Source organism: Scyliorhinus torazame, chromosome 6, assembly GCF_047496885.1.
Source record: "Scyliorhinus torazame isolate Kashiwa2021f chromosome 6, sScyTor2.1, whole genome shotgun sequence".
NCBI lineage: Eukaryota > Metazoa > Chordata > Chondrichthyes > Carcharhiniformes > Scyliorhinidae > Scyliorhinus > Scyliorhinus torazame.
In genome coordinates, this window is record NC_092712.1 from 184,681,234 (window position 1) to 184,699,521 (window position 18,288).

Consider the following 18,288-nt stretch of genomic DNA (forward strand, 5'->3'; position numbering starts at 1 on the left):
ACACACATTTAAGCATATTTAAAAATGCCTAGTTCAAATCTAGAATGAAAATCAGATGATTGTAAGTCATCCGTGATCACTGACATATCTTCCACATCAGACATGAATCCATAGCATGCGTTCAGTGGCTGCAACTGCCACAGTGTGGGCTGTAAGAAACATCTGACCTTGTATGCAACACATTTTCATGACTGCGGTGAATTGTGATCATTAAATGAATGTAGACAAATACAGATTTAACTAGCTTCATTTCAGAAATCTTGATTCAATTGGTTGTAAAACTTTAAAAATTGGAATAATGATTTTTACCTCCCTCTCTAACATCTTGCTTTTTTTTTTTTTGAAGTATCACCATCCTGATCTTGTGGGTATCTACCAATTTTTAAAACGACTGGGAGTTGTAAAGAATTCAGTATATAACCAGTATGAAAATCGCAGTGCAGACCAGTATTGTTAAATCCACAGCCAACAAATGCCTGAATTAATTCATTGTGGCATGAACAAAATTTCATCAGGGTCTTGATGTGGAAATTAGTTGGAAGTGTTACAACCTGAAATGGAAGCAATTTATATTGCACAAACCTAAACTTCAATGAAGCTTGGAAAAGCTGCTTGCTTAGTTCTGCATACTAAGCAAGCAAAATCATTGATTCAAGTGTTTGTAGTTACCTTACATAATGTAATGCGGAAGCTGCACAATACATCCAACTGGTGAAACATTGTGTTCTTTATGTACAGTTACTGTCCATGTTATACAATTTAGTTAAGATTGTCTTTCTCTATTACTTAGAGTGACATCAATTGGAATGCACAATTAACTTGTACCTTCTTTTAACCCAACACACAATGCATGGGTTTAAACTGTTTATTTTATTTTGTGTAAACTTCAGTGAATTGGATATGCATGTGCAAGCATGGTAATGCAGTGATTATTCCAGTTTCTGATCGGTTAATGCTTCATGACATTTTAAGCATAGGTTAACCACGGTATTCAAGTATTAAGCTGGGGCAGCACGGTGGCACAGTGATTAGCACTGCTGCCTACGGCGCTGAGGACCGGGTTCGATCCCGGCCCAGGATCACTGTCTGTGGAGTTTGCACATTCTCCTCGTGTCTGCGTGGGTTTCAGCCCACAGCCCAAAAATGTGCAGTTTGGGTGAGTTGGCCACTCTAAATTGCCCCTCAATTGGGAAAAAAAATAATTGTGTACTCTAAATTTTAAAAATAGTATTAAGCTTATTGTAAAATTCAGCAATTCCGTTGGTCAGTGGCTGAGCATTGTGAATGTGTATGTACAGCAAAGAATAGATTAGTTACTTTATTGCTATTTTATTGGACCACCGTAAATATCTCTCAAAAGATGACTTTGGAGTAATAAATGGACAGGTTTAGTGTTTTGAGTGCGCAGTCATAATTTGGAAAATGTATTAAATCTCAGTTCAAACATGGATCTTTTGAATTTGTTGTGTTACAGATATTCAAATTTCTAGCCCTTGTATTTATTTGTATATTAATGTGTAACAATTCTGACTCTTAGTATGGATGATGGGGGCCTGTGGTTTTCACCACATGGTTTTAATACAGTGTGAGATATGCATGTGAGAATGGAGAGGGTGGGAAATTGTGTATATCAGAGCTTGGTAAAATATCTGGTTGTGTAGTTTGAGTCACAAGGCAACCAAAAACATTCATGGGAAGCTGTACTGAAATGAGATGGAATGTTACTGCATATAATAATTGTATGTCCTTTTGAGACCTACTGAGAGTCCTGATGATAAACTTATTATTGGATTAGTGCCAGTAGGAACACATGGTTCTTCTTGCAGTGCCAAAAATAATATTATATACAGTGTCATTCATTGCTCTGTCATTACCAAATATGTAATTAATAGAAATATATTAAAAAGGAAATTTAATGTGTGACCCTAATTTTCATTTCTCATTATTGAGCAACTTCCTTTGCATGTCAGCAAATGCTGCAATATCAAATCTTTTTTTTAAAGGTAGTTTTGTATATAGTTTGTGTGACTGTCTTTTTAACTTTGATTTCACTTGCTCCTTGAGACTCCGATTATTTGCTTGATCCACTAAGGATAAAAATGAAGATGTGTGGAAGCAGTGTGGTGATCTCCTGGGATTCTTCTGAACAAAACAACCTAAAACTAGTCATCCTCCAGCCTTTCAAACTATAAAATAAGCTATAGAAAAAACTGGGGTTTTCTCTACATGTTGCTTAGTAACCTTTATTGCAGATGTTAAGAGAGTAGATTTATTGTTGTATGCCACACAATATTTTGATTTGACACGTTGTACTCGAATATAGTTTAATTAAAATTGTTGACGCGCATAGATTGTTGATTGGGCTGTGTGACAGCAAGTAAATCTATTTGGAAATCAATGATGAAATGCACGAGATGAGAGTGGACAATGACTTGAGTTGATTTACGCTTGCTTTTTTAATAGTCCTCTCTCCGACTTTCACTCATATATATTGTTATGTAAAGACTTTCCGGGGACTCTTGCTCATCTCCTGCTCCCCTGGTGTTTTCTATATTCTGCTTTGTTCATGCTCCCACTCTCCCGGTGCTCCTGCCGAGGATAGGCAGACTGCAGTGAGAAACTGGCACACCCAACTCACTGAAATCTGCAATTGATACCTATTTGCTTAAAAACATTATTAAAACACTCTACAAGAAGTACTTTCACATCATGCACGTTACATAGTACTTTAATTAGATGGAGGTGGTAGGGGCATGTGATTACTGATTTGGAAAGGCATCCTGCAACATAGTTTGAGAACCAGTGCTCCAGTAGATGAGTTGGTATGCCCCTTGCACACAGGCTTCTTTTAGGGCTGCCTTTGATCATACAAAATACCAGGAAGGAACTCTGGAGGCAGGATAAGAAGACTACCATGGCTAAAATTCATATTTTAAAAATATTTATTTCTCTTTGTCCTTCCCCAAATGAAGCATAGTCAAGAGTTCACAAAACAACTAATTACCTGTGTTAAAGATTTTGTTTGAAACCTGATGCAGGTGTTCAACTCTGTTACATTTCTGCTTTCATTCAACATGAGAAATGATTTTGTCTCCATTTGTTATCTCATGCTGAAGACCCAAGACTGGATAAAATATTTATTGAGTACAATTTGACTAGAAATTAATATCCTACAGGTTCAGGTATTCAATTTTGTTTAAAAATATTATATACAAAACTCCAGTTCATTGTACACGATGAGGGAGAATACCTGCAGACAAACTTGATAACCATTGTTCATCCCACAAAACACAATCCGCCGATGTCACCGAATAATCAGGGCCAAGAAAAGAAAATGATTGCTTTACAAACGGGGACGATATAATAACTCAGAACACTGGAGATCTGACAGTGTCTGAGCTTTGGGGTGCTGCAAAATATTTTGATTAATTTGTTATTATCCCCACTACTGAAGGTGGGCAAGGGAATGCTTTTGCCCTCGTTAGCCTGTCCGTAAATGTAATTCAAAAATTATTGGATGTATTCCAGCAAAATGTGATGCCCCGGTATGGCTCAAGGACGAACTGATTAGTTATTGTACGAAGTCTGACAATACCAGGTTAAAGTCCAACAGGTTTGTTTCGATGTCACTAGCTTTCGGAGCGCTGCTCCTTCCTCGGGTGAATGAAAAGGTATGTTCCAGAATACTACAGCCTACACCCAGACTACACCCTTCAACCAGACGAAATCGAAGTCCTCAGCAGAGGGCTCAATTTCTGCACCACCACCAAAATGGACCCCATCAGTCTCGCGGCAGACACGGAGGAATTCATCAGGCGAATGAGGCTCCAGGAATTCTTCCACAGACCCCAAGAGGCCAACAGCGAACCCAAGCAGACTACCAATGAACCGGAACAGCAGACCGAGAGATCTGCGGTGCGGCAACCGAAGAGGAAAGAGTCGAATTGGACCCCTCCGGAAGGCCGCTGCCTTAGACTCGACATGTATGCTCAAGCCGCCAGGAGTCGCGTCAATGCCAGATTCATCAGTCGCATTCACAAGACAGCCCCGAACGTCACCCAAGCACAACGCAATGCCATCCGCGCTCTCAAGACCAACCGCAGCATCGTCATCAAACCAGCAGACAAAGGAGGGGCCACTGTCGTACTGAACAGAACGGACTACTGCAAAGAAGTATACCGACAACTGAACAACCAAGAACACTACAGACAGTTACCCACAGATCCGACCAAGGAACACATCCGCCAACTTAACAGACTGATCAAGACCTTGGATCCAGATCTTCAGAGCCCCCTACGTGCTCTCATCCCACATACTCCCCGCATTGGAGATCTCTACTGCCTCCCGAAAATACATAAGGCGAACACACCAGGCCGCCCTATCGTTTCAGGCAATGGGACCTTGTGTGAGAACCTCTCTGGCTACATCGAGGGCATCTTGAAACCCATTGTACAAGGTACGCCCAGCTTCTGTCGCGACACGACGGACTTCCTACAGAAACTCAGCAACCATGGACCAGTTGAACCAGGGACATTCCTCGTCACAATGGACGTCTCGGCACTCTACACCAGCATCCCCCATGACGACGGTATTGCTGCAACAGCCTCCATACTCAACACCGACAACTGCCAATCTCCAGACGCAATTCTGCAACTCATCCGCTTCATTCTGGATTACAACGTCTTCACCTTCGACAACAAGTTCTTCATCCAGACGCACGGAACAGCCATGGGGACCAAATTCGCACCCCAATACGCCAACATTTTCATGCACAAGTTTGAACAAGACCTACTCACCGCACAGGACCTTCAACCGACGTTATACACCAGATACATCGATGACATTTTTTTCCTTTGGACCCACGGCGAAGAATCACTGAAACGACTACACATTGACATTAAGTTCCATCCAACCATCAGACTCACCATGGACTACTCTCCAAAATCAGTTGCATTCTTGGACACGCTCGTCTCCATCAAGGACGGTAACCTCAGCACTTTGCTTTACCGCAAACCCACGGATAACCGCACGATGCTCCACTTCTCCAGCTTCCACCCTAAACACATTAAAGAAGCCATCCCCTATGGACAAGCTCTCCGTATACACAGGATCTGCTCAGACGAAGAGGAGTGTAACAGACATCTACAGGCGTTGAACGATGCCCTCGTACGAACGGGATATGGCACTCGACTCATCGAGCCACAGCGAAAAACCGCACCGACCTCCTCCGAAGACAAACATGGGACACAACCAACAGAATACCCTTCGTCGTCCAGTACTTCCCCGGAGCAGAGAAACTACGTCATCTTCTTCACAGTCTTCAACACGTCATTGATGACCATGAACATCTTGCCAAGGTCAACCCCACACCCCCACTAATTGCCTTCAAACAACCGCGCAACCTCAAACAAACCATTGTTTGCAGCAAACTACCCAGTCTTCAGAACAGTGACGACGACACCACACAACCCTGCCATGGCAATCTCTGCAAGACGTGCCAGATCATCGACAGTGATACCACTATTACACGTGAGAACACCACCCACCAGGTACGCGGTACATACTCGTGTGACTCGGCCAATGTTGTCTACCTCATACGCTGCAGGAAAGGATGTCCCTAAGCGTGGTACATTGGCGAGACCATGCAGACGCTACGACAACGAATGAACGGACATCGCGCAACAATCACCAGGCAGGAATGTTCCCTTCCAGTCGGGGAACACTTCAGCAGTCAAGGGCATTCAGCCTCTGATCTCCGGGTAAGCGTTCTCCAAGGCGGCCTTCAGGACGCGCGACAACGCAGAATCGCCGAGCAGAAACTTATAGCCAAGTTCCGCACACATGAGTGCGGCCTCAACCGGGACCTGGGATTCATGTTGCATTACATTCATCCCCCACCATCTGGCCTGCGAAATCCTACCAACTGTCCTGGCTTGATACAATTCACACCTCTTTAACCTGGGGTTACCCCATCTCTGGATCTGTAAAGATTTAATCACCTGCTAATGGTCGCATTCCAAGCATTGTTTGGCATCTTTGAATTTGTCTATATATATGTTTCTGGAACATACCTCTTCATTCACCTGAGGAAGGAGCAGCGCTCCGAAAGCTAGTGACATCGAAACAAACCTGTTGGACTTTAACCTGGTGTTGTAAGACTTTGTACTGTGCTCACCCCAGTCCAACGCCGGCATCGCCACATCATGATTACTTATTGGCAAAGATGTGAATCTAGATCTGGATCCTGGACATTTTTAAAGGATCCATCAACATTGGGAGATGGGGTGAATTGAATTTTTTTTTAAATTGTGATTGTTTTATATGTTGTGGATTGTCTCAGCTGTTGTGGTAGAATTTGTCACAGCTGTCAAAATATGAGCAGAGTTTTCAAAGTAGATTGTTGAATGTGGATTGTCCTGAAACCTCCTTTATGAGATGGAAGTCCCTAATTAAAATATTTCTTTTTTCAGCTTTGTAGTTGCAGAACATCAACCAGGCAGGAAAAGGCCTCAATGAAGAGCTGTGTAATTGTAATAATGTTGAGTTAAATGGCTTGGCAGAGGTTTGTACTCTACTGAGTGCCCTCTTTTTAGTTTTTGTTTAGTCTCTTTACTTGTTTTTAATGGTATTGGTTGAGGAGGAATGTAAGCGTCCAAAGTAAGCTGCTTTTTAAATAATGCATGGGATCATTAATGTCCACTTCAGCTATTGGAGCAGCTGGATGATAAAATAAAGGTGTGGGCGATGGTGGCTAGGCAATGGCTACATGATTCGGATCATGAACAGAAATAATTGAGTTATTTGATTTTGCGGGGGGAAGTTTTCAGATAAGGATACTTCCTGTTGGAGGGGGGGAAATTTTGAGGAATTATTAAACCTGGGTTTAATGAAATTGGGAATGTACCAAATTCTTGCATGAGAGGTTCTTGGAATTAGTCTTCTCAAATTTGAGTCTACGTTTAGTGAAAGGTAAACTTTACCATTTTAAACTTCAAATTTGAACTTTTTCACTGTAAATGAAATTTTGCAAAGTTAAACAGAATGTAATGAGAATTGTGAGCTTCTCAGAATGAAATTTACTTCCTTATTCAGAACGTTGGAAGACACATTTGGAGATGGGTTTTCTTATGGGAGACGGGAAACGAGCAGGGTTCGATTCTGGGACATGAACCTGCCTCTGTCATGAAACTAGAGCTGGCAGCGGATTTTTTTTTTAATGTTAAAAAAAATTTAAACTCTTCCTCCTCCTCCCCCGCCCCCCGCGGGCCAAGGGTTAGAACTTAATTAGGTAAAGGCCTTCCAATCCATTAGACCATCTGATAGAGGTGCACAGCCTCCCAAGTGGGAAGGATGTTAGGACGCTTGTGAAAAGGTTCTGTAAGCATTCCTTAAAGGCAAGGCAGTAGCGTTTCTGTTTTCAAACCACAATACCAGCCAATCCTTAAAACATGCAGCTTTCTTGGTAAATGCCCTCCAGCCTTTCCCAAACCCAAAATTCCAGAGACCATTGCTGTTTGTCCTATGTGTTGGGCTTTAAATAAATCCTTGTGTATTGGACATCACTCTTCCTCTGTTGTTAGGTGAATTGGACATTCTGAATTCTCCCTCTGTCTACACCAACAGGCGCCAGAATGTGATGACTGGGGGAATTTCACAGTAACTTCATTGCAGTGTTAATGTAAGCCGAATTGTGACAATAAAGATTATTATTAATCTCCAAATCAAGTGACACACGTCTGCCCCTTCAATACCTCCCCTCCCTCAAGCTATTGATGCTGGAAAGGGGGTAGAACATCTGCCCGTGTTACATAGCTGCCATTTTTTTCCTCCCTCGCCCCTCTTTTTCCAGCCCATTCCAGGATGCCAAAATTTGACCCTTTGTGTCACTTCTGCTTTTTCATAATCTTTATTATCACAAGTAGGCTTACATTAACACTGCAATGAAGTTACTGTGAAAAGCCCCTAGTATCGCAGAGTTAGATTTGCAAATTCCAAGCAATAATATTTGAATTACAGGTGGAGACAATTGCAAGTATTGGAGGTCAAATACCAGAACCCTTTTTGAACAGTGCAAGGCGAGGACCGATTCCAAAATGAAAGCATTTTGAATTATCTGGACCTGCTATGTACATATTGCAGCAAGTTGCTCACCTCCTGACTCTTCAGAGTGGTCTCACCATCCCCAGGCCCTGACATTCAGAGTCTGATGGAGTACAGTCCCCTTGCCTGGATGGATGCAGCTGCTCAATATGTTTGCTTGATCCACTCGACAACTACCTTAAGCATCTACTCACTGCGCCACCATTGCACCATGTCTGCAGTGTGCGGTATTTACAGGTCACCAAGGCTCTTTTGACAGCACCTTGCTGATCTTTGACCTGCACCACCTGGAAGAACTCAGGAATCAAATGTATACGAACACCATGACTTCATCTCAACTTGAAAATACATTGTTATTGTTTAACTGTCGCTGGGCCAGAATCCTGGGACTCACTACCTAACAGCATTGTGGCTTTGCCCTCACTTCATGAGCTTTAGCGAATCAAGTAGAAGGCTTACCACCATGTTCTTAAGGGCATCAAGGGAATATGATAAATGTTATTCGTGCTAACAACCCCCTCTGATACAGGGAACGAGTAAAAAGAGTCGACTTGAGGTGTGTATATTTTTTGAAAGGTAGTAGCATAGCTAATCAGTGTACTTCGTATGTTGCAGCTTTCTGAAAATAAACTGGGTGCAGATAATTAGCAGAATTTTTAAGTCATGTACGTTTTTAGGAATTCGAGGCACTTAACGGTGCGGTGAATCCAGGGCTGATCTGGTGTTCTAAACAAATCTTAGCACTGAGTAGGTAATTTGGTTGGAAAAATGACTGGATATTCTCTGTTTTCAACTGAGCTAGTGAAAATTTGTAATGAGCAGAACAACAATTTACCAGGCAAACTGAACAGGCATTGTTGAAGAAGAATTCTGAAGTCTACAGTTCCAAATGATCAAGGTGTCATGTGAGAGTCACTTTAAGAAAAGTGGGTTTTATCAAATAACTGCAGTGATGTCATTGTGTGGCTGGAGCTGGAATGTGGTTCTGCTTTTTACTTTCGTTTTGAGCTGGAAGCTCTTTTTGGATCTGAGTTTTAGTTTCGTTTTCAGTTGAGAGAGCTGCATTCAAACCAAGCAGATGTAAACTGGTCTTTCTCTCTATGTTAACCAAGGTGTTTAGATCACTTGATAATTTTAAAGTGATAACTGTTCTCTGTAGAGAATTCAAACCTACTGGGCGGGATTCTCCGATTTCTCCCCCCCCCCCCCCCCCCTGCGAATCGCCGGGGGGGGGGGGCAGCTTGAAACCTGCCCGGCGCCAGTTTTTCGGCGGGACGGGATCGCGCCGCGCAGGTTAGGGGCTGTTGGCAGCGGCCCCACCGGCGATTCTCCGCCCCGAGTGGCTGCCTGTTTACGGTCGGTCCCGCCGGCGTAAATTAGACCAGGTCCTTACCGGCGGGACCTGTCTGCTGGCGGCCTGCGGAGTCTTCGGGGGTGTGGGAGGATCCCACGAGATAGATATAGGACAGATGTCAGAGGTAGGTTCTTTATTCAGAGAGTAGTAAGGGCGTGGAATGCCCTGCCTGCAACAGTAGTGGACATGCCAACACTAAGGGCATTCAAATGGTCATTGGATAGACATATGGACGATAAGGGAATAGTGTAGATGAGCTTTAGAGTGGTTTCACAGGTCGGCTCAACATCAAGGGCCGAAGGGCCTGTACTGCGCTGTAGTGTTCTATGTTCGACACAGGCAAATGGAACAAGCAATAAACAGGAACCAAGACGATAAAATTTATAAGAACGACTTTTGGAAATGGTTCTCTATTCAAGTATTTAGAATAGAACTTGTTTGAAAATAAAATTTCTTCTGAGGCTACCATCCCACAGCAGAGAAAGCTGTTCTTCACTGGCTGTGGAGTGAAAGAATCCCGCATGGATACAATTCCTTCAATTTCTTATCCAGCAGTCACATGCCAGGGTTCTAGATGGTAGCTGACTACCTGGCAGCACAACTAAGATTTGGAACTTGAGGTAGAAATTTTCAATTTTCTTGTGAAATAGCATGAATTCTATTTTGGTACTGGATTCTGCTGTGTCTAATTTATTTTTTAATCCTACAGAAAGTTTATGAGTAAGTTGCAGAAGCCAGTGCTAACAGGCCAGAGGTTCAAGACCAGGAAGAGGGGTAAGTTTTCCAGCCTCATTCTTTCACTCATGAAATAAGTTTCATCAAGGTCGTTGCACTGTTATCAATCAGATTATCATTTTTGGGATAGCGAATAACAATATAGATTACTCTAATGAGCTTCTAAAGTCACCTGCTTATTATTCTTTTTTTTAATGACAATGGAATATCTTGGTTGGTCAACCAGTAAGTGAGAAAAATACTATTTTGTTCTTTCACCTGTAAGATCAAATGGAGAGATTTGTTTGTCGTCAACTAGCTAATAGCCTCATACAATTAAAGAGTTAATTGATACCACAATTCCTTAACAATAAATTGCCTCCTAGTATTCATATAATTCCTCACTACATAGTGACCATGGTATTTTTAAAAGATTAATTACTTTATGGTGGAAATTTTATATTGCTATCTGGGAAGATTGGAAGTATTGTGCGTGACTGAAACCATATCTCTTGTGCAGATGAAAAGGAGAAGTTTGAGCCGACAGTCTTCAGAGACACCATCATTCAAGGTCTCAATGAGGCTGGGAGTGACCTTGAGGCAGTGTCCAAATTTCTGGATGTTACAGGCTCACGTCTAGATTACCGTCGTTACGCAGACACGTTGTTCGATATATTGATAGCTGGGAGCATGCTAGGTAAATTTAAATCTAACTTGCTTTTATACATCGGTAACTAATGAAATGTGATTTTAGTGTAAATGTTAAGGGGTTATCCTTCACAACTAAGAGTTGTTCACTGATTTAGACTAAAATCAAAAAGCTGCAGTTTTTGAGAATGATTGCTTCCTTTGTGTCTTCATATTATGGTTTATTATTGGGAAGATTTTTTTTTCCAAAGGTTATACTTAAAACCAATATACAAAATATTAGAAACAAGGATTTTTTTAAATAATGGAGCAGTTTTTAATAAACTGTCCCTTGTTACTACTGCTGCAACTTCTTTAATGTTGAAAAACATCCCAAAGACGTAGGAGAAGATACTAGAGGAGTGATCGAAGAGGTGGATTTAATGCAGATCTTAAAAGGAAGATGGGAGATTGAAATCTAGAATGTTCGGGGTGGAATTCCAGAGTATGAGACTTTGATTACCGAAGGCATGTCCACAGTTGTGGAGTAAAAAGAAAGACTGTGCTTAAAATGCATGAGCCAAAAACATTTAAGAGTTCTTTGGAGTTATATCCTGGTGAAGGTCGCAGAGATAGTGGATGGGAACTGATCTAAATACATTAATGGAAATATTAAATTTAAGTCAATGGAAAAACTTTGAATGAAGGTCCATGAAAATGGGAATGATGGGCAAACTGGACTTGGCGAATGTTAGGATATGGGTAACAGAATTTTGGATGAGCTGAGGTGTACAAAGGTGGAAGGATGTGAGGTTAACTTGAAGAGCATTAAATTAGTGGAGTCTTAAAGTGACAAAGACATGAATGTGTGTTTAGCAGCATCATGAACTGAGGGGTGGAGGTGATATATTTTGGAGATGGCAATAGGGGCTCTTTATAGTGGAAAGAATATGACATTGAAAGCTTAGCTTTTGGTTCAACAGGTTACCAAGTTTGCAAAAATGTGCTTCAGCTTGAGTCAGTGGCCAGAGAGTGAGAAAATGGAGTAGATGGTGACGATCCGATGCTGTGGACGGGAACAAAATAATGGTTTCAGCTTTTTTCAGTGTTTAACTGGATGAAATTATAAAGGGCAGCACGGTGGCGCAGTGGTAGCACTGCTGCCTCACGGCGCCAAGGTCCCAGGTTCGATCCTGGCTCTAGGACACTGTCCGTGTGGAGTTTGCACATTCTCCCCGTGGTTGCGTGGGTTTCGCCCACAACCCAAAGATGTGCAAGGTAGGTGGATTGAACACGCTAAATTGGAAAAATTGAATTGGGTACTCTATATAAAAAATAAAAAGATGTGTAAGTTAGGTTAAGGGGTTATTGGGATAGGGGGAGTGGGCTTGGATGAAGTGTTCTTTCAGAGGGTTGGTGCAGACTCAATGGGCCGAATAGACTCCTTCTGTACTGTAGGGATTCTATTCTATGACAAGTATTAACTAGCATCTGTACCTGCCTCTCAAAAGTAATTAAAATAAGTATGGGGTGGGATGGGCAGGGGGGCACCGCCTGGGGGGGACACAGCTGGGCAGCACGGTAGCATTGTGGATAGCACAATTGCTTCACAGCTCCAGGGTCCCAGGTTCGATTCCGGCTTGGGTCACTGTCTGTGCGGAGTCTGCACATCCTCCCCGTGTGTGCGTGGGTTTCCTCCGGGTACTCCGGTTTCCTCCCACAGTCCAAACATGTGCAGGTTAGGTGGATTGGCCATGATAAATTGCCCTTAGTGTCCAAAATTGCCCTTAGTGTTGAGTGGGGTTACTGGGTTATGGGGATAGGGTGGACGTGTTGACCTTGGGTAGGGTGCTCTTTCCAAGAGCCGGTGCAGACTCGATGGGCCGAATGGCCTCCTTCTGCACTGTAAATTCTATTCTATAAATTGCAGTTCACCCAAGACTGAATGTTTGACAAACAGTATTATGACAGCACAAACGGCGGTGGAGAGGTTCAAGAAAGATGGGATCGGCATCAATTGTGTGTGCGTGCGTGTGCGTCCTGGTCTCAGCATGAACTACCTTTAGTTGCCATTCCCTCTGCCTGCCTGCTCTCTCTTCACTCCCCCCACATCCTCAATCTGGGTTGTATCACTCTCAGTTATTTCAGGACAATTAGCAATTCAAGAAAATAAGCAATGTTAACTTAAACAGTATAGCTTATAAATACTTCTGTAGGGTGGCATGTGGCGCAGTGGTTAGCACTGGGACTACGGCGCTGAGGATCCGGGTTTGAATCCCGACCATGGGTCACTCTCCGTGTGGAGTTTGCACATTCTTCCCATGCCTGCATGGGTTTCACCCCCACAACCCAAAGATGTGCAGGGTAGGTGGATTGGCAATGCTAAATTGCCCCTTAATTAGAAGAAAAATTGGGTACTCTAAATTTATCAATACATCTGTTATAAACTGAATTCTGCTTTCTATTTCCACTGCACCCCTTGCCATTCCCAAAAGTTCCTTTACCTTAGAAAATCTTGGAAAGTTCATTCATTTTTCCTGGAACCAAACCCAAAGGTATATTAACCACTCTCTGGAATTCACCCTGATTTCTCTTCAGTGTTCCAATTATTTGCCAAGGTATGAGATCTCATGGGATTCTTCACTATCTTTGATAAACAACATTTGGTAAGTTTCTTTACCAACCTCATTACTCTCGATACCACAGCTCAAGGTGGAGGTCTGGCTTTATCTCTTGACTTCCAAGGAGCCACAAGTTACAAGAGACTGAAAGCTAACACAATCTCTTAAATTGTTTTTTTAAAAATCAACCAGACTTATCTGCTGGATATGCCTTAACTGAAGTCATAAAGATAAACAAAGAATCTATTTCCACACATCTTCATGGCAATGTAGCACATAGAATCATAGAATTTACAGTGCAGAAGGAGGCCATTTGGCCCATCGAGTCTGCACCGGCTCTTGGAAAGAGCACCCTACCCAAGGTCAACCCCTCCACCCTATCCCCATAACCCAGTAACCCTACCCAACACTAAGAGCTATTTTGGACATTAAGGGCAATTTATCATGGCCAATCCACCTAACCTGCACATCTTTGGACTGTGGGAGGAAACCGGAGCACCCGGAGGAAACTCACGCACACACGGAGGATGTGCAGACTCCGCACAGATAGTGACCCAAGTCGGAATCGAACCTGGAACCCTGGAGCTGTGAAGCAATTGTGCCATCCACAATGCTACCGTGCTGCCCACTATATGACAGGTCAGCATGCAAATTAACTACCTTTTAATTTCAAAGCTTCCTTTTAATTCTGGGAAACCACATGAATAATTAAAATACTTCCCTGGAAAAACTGCAGACCTCATGTCTCCAGTTTTCTTGGTAAGTACGGCCACCTACAGCTTTATGACTCGCACACTTTTACTCTGACTTCATCCAGTAAACTCGAGTTACTTTTGGATTGTAATTATTTTAAGCCTACATGGCTTGTCAGGCTCTAGATGTTTACTTGGGATTTTCTTTCCCCCACTGATTGTCATTTAAAATGCAATTTCTAAAACTAAACAGCTCTACCATTAAAACATGTAAATCTGTGACATAAAATCAGCATACATAACATAGTTCAGCAGCCAATTTGTGATGTTCAAATCATGGTCACTTTTTTTTTACATTTGGACCTGCCTTTTTCCCTTTACATTAAAAAATGTATTCGGGCCACTAACCCCAGTTTATTTTACTGAAGAAGACTCATACAGACTCAATGTTGATGCTGTGCCTTTCTCATCAGATGCTGCCAGACCTGCTGAGTTTGTCCAGAATTTTCTGTTTTTATTTTACTAATAGTTGGAGCTGTTTTGAAGGGAAGAGTTGGTGATTCATAGAATCCCTCCAGTGGGCCATTTGGCCCATTGAGACTGCACTGACTGTCTGAAAGAGCACTCTACCTCGAACCACTCCCCCATAACCTCACCTAACCCGCACAGCTTTATACACTAAGGGACAATTTAGCATGGCCAATCCACCAAACCTGCACATCTTTGGACTGTGGGGGAAACCGGAGCACCCCGGAGGAAACCCACGCAGACACGGGGAAAATGTGCAAACTCCACGCACAGTATTGCAGTATGGTTTTACCAACTTCATGAGTCAGAAATTGTCCTGATTCTATAGAAATGCCAACTGACAATTGCAAGTAGTTTGGAAAATTGGATTATAATTGTAGTGGCCAATTTAAGGGTTAAACACCTGAGATTAGAATGTGTTTGTTTAAAAATAATTCTGTTCTGCAGTGATCATGGTTTTAAAAAGGATTTTGGGTTTTTTTCCCCTAGGGAATAGCAAGTGAAATTGATGAAGGAATGTGTTTTTCAGTCTAGGCTAATGGTCTGTGGGTTGACTGGGGAGGTCACTGGGGAGCTAATGTGCTTTTGCAGCCTGTAGAGACAATAATTTGTTTTTTAGTTTGGGGAGATGAGGTCACTACTGGGTGGAACCAAGGAAGGCAGATAGACATTTTGAGAAGCTTTGGAGAAGACCGGGATTTGCAGGAAAGACTTTTAGAAGTGAAGTCTGATCTGACAATGTTTTTTAGACCACTGATAAAAGCAGTTTTCCTACCCAGTAGGACAGGGGGAAAAGGGCAATATTTTAAAAGCAGTGCATTCTTGTCTGACAACCGACAAGTTGTAGCAGCTATTTGAAGATATTCAGCCAGAGTCTGAAGGGGTTCTACCAAGAACCGGAATCTGATCTGTACTGCAAGTAGTACTTTATGCCCTGTTAATTTTAAGATGGATTAAGAGCTGTATATTTCTTTTATGGTTGTTTAATGGGAAATTCTACAGTTATGTCGAGGGGTAATTGTAAGCTGTTATTTTTCGGGTGTGAAGTTAAAAGTTTAATATTGTAGTCATGATCAAGTTTTGTTTAAGAAATACCAACACCCTATTTTTCTCATGCAATCACTCTTGGAGCGAATCATTCTTTATGCACCATCTTACAAATACAATATTGGGGTTTCGGCCCAGTATCCTCGGCACTGTTGAAGTCTGGTCTAGGCTCGTAATACAATTAACTTTCTCAAATCATTTCCCAGATTTCATTGATGTAAAAATAGGATCATTTGTAGTTAATCTTTCCTCGATCTCTGTTTGAATTTCTTCAATCAGATTTTTATCTTTATCATAGCACTGAAATGGTGCTAATCAAAACCACAGATGAGATCTTTGGTTACTGCGATCGTGGTGCACGATCTTTATCCTTATTGACCTAGCTGCAGCCGTTTACTCTGCTAACTACACAGTCTACTTCCAGTGCTGCTTCTCCATTGTCCAGCTCAGTGGAACTCTGTGGGTTCATTCTTAACTATTCACTTGTAACCAGAACATTTCTGCTCCCGTACAGTCACTTCTCGAGTCCTCTGATGATCTATCTTAGAGCTCAGTTTTATTTCTAATCTACCTGCGGACTCTTGATGACATGTCTGAAAATACAATGTTAGATTCTACAAAAACATTTGTCCCCCGCTTCCTCTTCAGTTCCCATGATTGACTACCGTCGGCACTATGTGCGAGAATTCCTTCCCTCAAATCGCTCTCTTCCCCTTTAAATTCTATAAAGCCTACCTTTGTGACTAAACTTATGGTCACCTGTTCTATGTGCACCTCCTTTGGCATGATGCCAATTTTCTGTCTGTTTACGCTTCTGTGAAGTATTTTAGGATGTTTTACTTTAAAGCTCTATATAACTGCAAATTGTTGGATTAAAGTGAGACTAAAGTTGCTGCCAGTAGTTAAGATTAATTAGTGAATTAATTCTTGCATTGTCCGAATGCTCTGAGCTGTGCAGCGTGTTGAAAGGTCCATTCAATACAGTAGATGTACAGAGATTTGTGGAGTTATATTTACATACACGGTTTTAAAATAGAGTCAACCTATCTGTGGAGTAAAGATGAACTTGAATACTGATGTGAACTTCAAAGATGTGACTGGCAGTTGTTAATGTGTGACATTTTTAAAATGGATGTTTGTTGTTTTGTAGCCCCAGGAGGAACACGTATTGATGATGGAGACAAAACCAAGGTGACTGAATACTGTGTGTTTGGTGCCACTGAAGATCAGCAAACAATCCGAAACTATGCTCAGGTAAATAGCTGCTTTGGCACAAGGCTGTGAAGCAGTCACTGTCTAAAACTGTTTGTGATAAGACCAACCGACCCCAGTCTACAAACTTGCAACTGTCTAGTTGCAACACAAATTAAAAGTACAATTTATCAACTTAAACATCATTTAGTTTACTGAAAATAAATTTGAAATGTGTTAGTTCAGGGATAAAAGAAACATTTCCCTTGGCTTTCTTGTTAAAAAGTAATATTTTACGTTCAGGACAGCTCCCAGTTCAGTAAGCTTATCTCACAAATGGCGGAACATAGATTTCAATGAAGAGACTGAGCCAATCAACAAGAAGATATGGGAGGGACAGAGGAACAGGCCAATCGGCCGGGATGATCCCCCCCCCCCACCCCCCCATAGAACTGAGACGGTGTGCAGGCACAGACCGCCATTACTGCAGCCATCTTGCTGTGCACCCACTGACCATCCATCCTGGCTCCTCGTCCTGCAGAGTAGCACCGGCCATATGGGCTTCCTCCCACCTCTGTGCCACAACCCCCCCCCCCCCCCCCACCCGCCGGCAGCCAACCCAGGGCATCGCCCACAATAGCCCCTACATGGGCCACAGAGTGTACCACTGGTGAGGGCAGTGCCAGCGACGGTACCCCTGGCACACCATGTAGCCTGGTTGGACAGGAGGGTACGACCATGCTAACATGTCGGTCTTTCACCCCCTGCAGACGATGGATAATTGGAATTCGACCAGCAATGGTGGCTTTCCTGCTAGTCGCCACAGCCATGGGGGGGTGCCCTGTGGCTGTAAGAGCTGGAGCTGCTCACGGAGGAGGAAGCTACATCTGTGGAGCGTGCCGCACAGGGACAGGTGGCAGCTGCCCAGGAGGGAAAGCGAGCTACCCAACAGGCTGAGGAGGAGGAGGTGCCACGAAGGTGCTGCATGAGGCCTTGTGTGTACCGTCACCTCCTGTCATTCAAGGACCTGCTGGACTGGGCATGCTGCCGAATATTCCGGCTGAGCAGATAATGGCATTGGCACACCTGGCACTGTGGGGGTATGAGGGGACTGGGTTAGGAAGGAGACCAGCCCACCCCACTCACAGCATCTGACCACCCCACCCCCCCGCACCCTCTGTCCAGCCCACCCTTCACGCCCATCGGACAGACGACCGAGGCAGGTAGTAACAGTGGCACCTGTGCCAACCTAATTGGTGTCTTAACTTTCTGACCTTACTGGCCCTAACACTACGTCAAGCACGGTAGCAAAAGTGGATAGCACTGTGGCTTCGCAGCGCCAGGTCCCAGATTGGATTTCCCGCTGGATCATGTCTGTGGGGAGTCTGCACATTCTCCCCATGTCTGCGTGGGT

At 43.0% G+C, this 18,288-nt stretch overlaps 1 protein-coding gene across 2 annotated transcripts in view; it reads left to right on the plus strand.

Moving 5' to 3' along the window:
* The window catches only part of bzw2 (basic leucine zipper and W2 domains 2), an 82,104-nt gene that overhangs the window by 29,145 nt on the left and 34,671 nt on the right, over positions 1 to 18,288 (plus strand). For both annotated transcript variants that reach the window (XM_072509171.1, XM_072509172.1), the window contains exons 2-4: positions 10,164 to 10,228; positions 10,689 to 10,865; positions 16,834 to 16,937. In XM_072509171.1, the coding sequence (XP_072365272.1) occupies positions 10,171 to 10,228; positions 10,689 to 10,865; positions 16,834 to 16,937 (339 nt within the window). In that variant the 5' untranslated portion in view covers positions 10,164 to 10,170. The remainder of the gene's footprint in view (positions 1 to 10,163; positions 10,229 to 10,688; positions 10,866 to 16,833; positions 16,938 to 18,288) is intronic.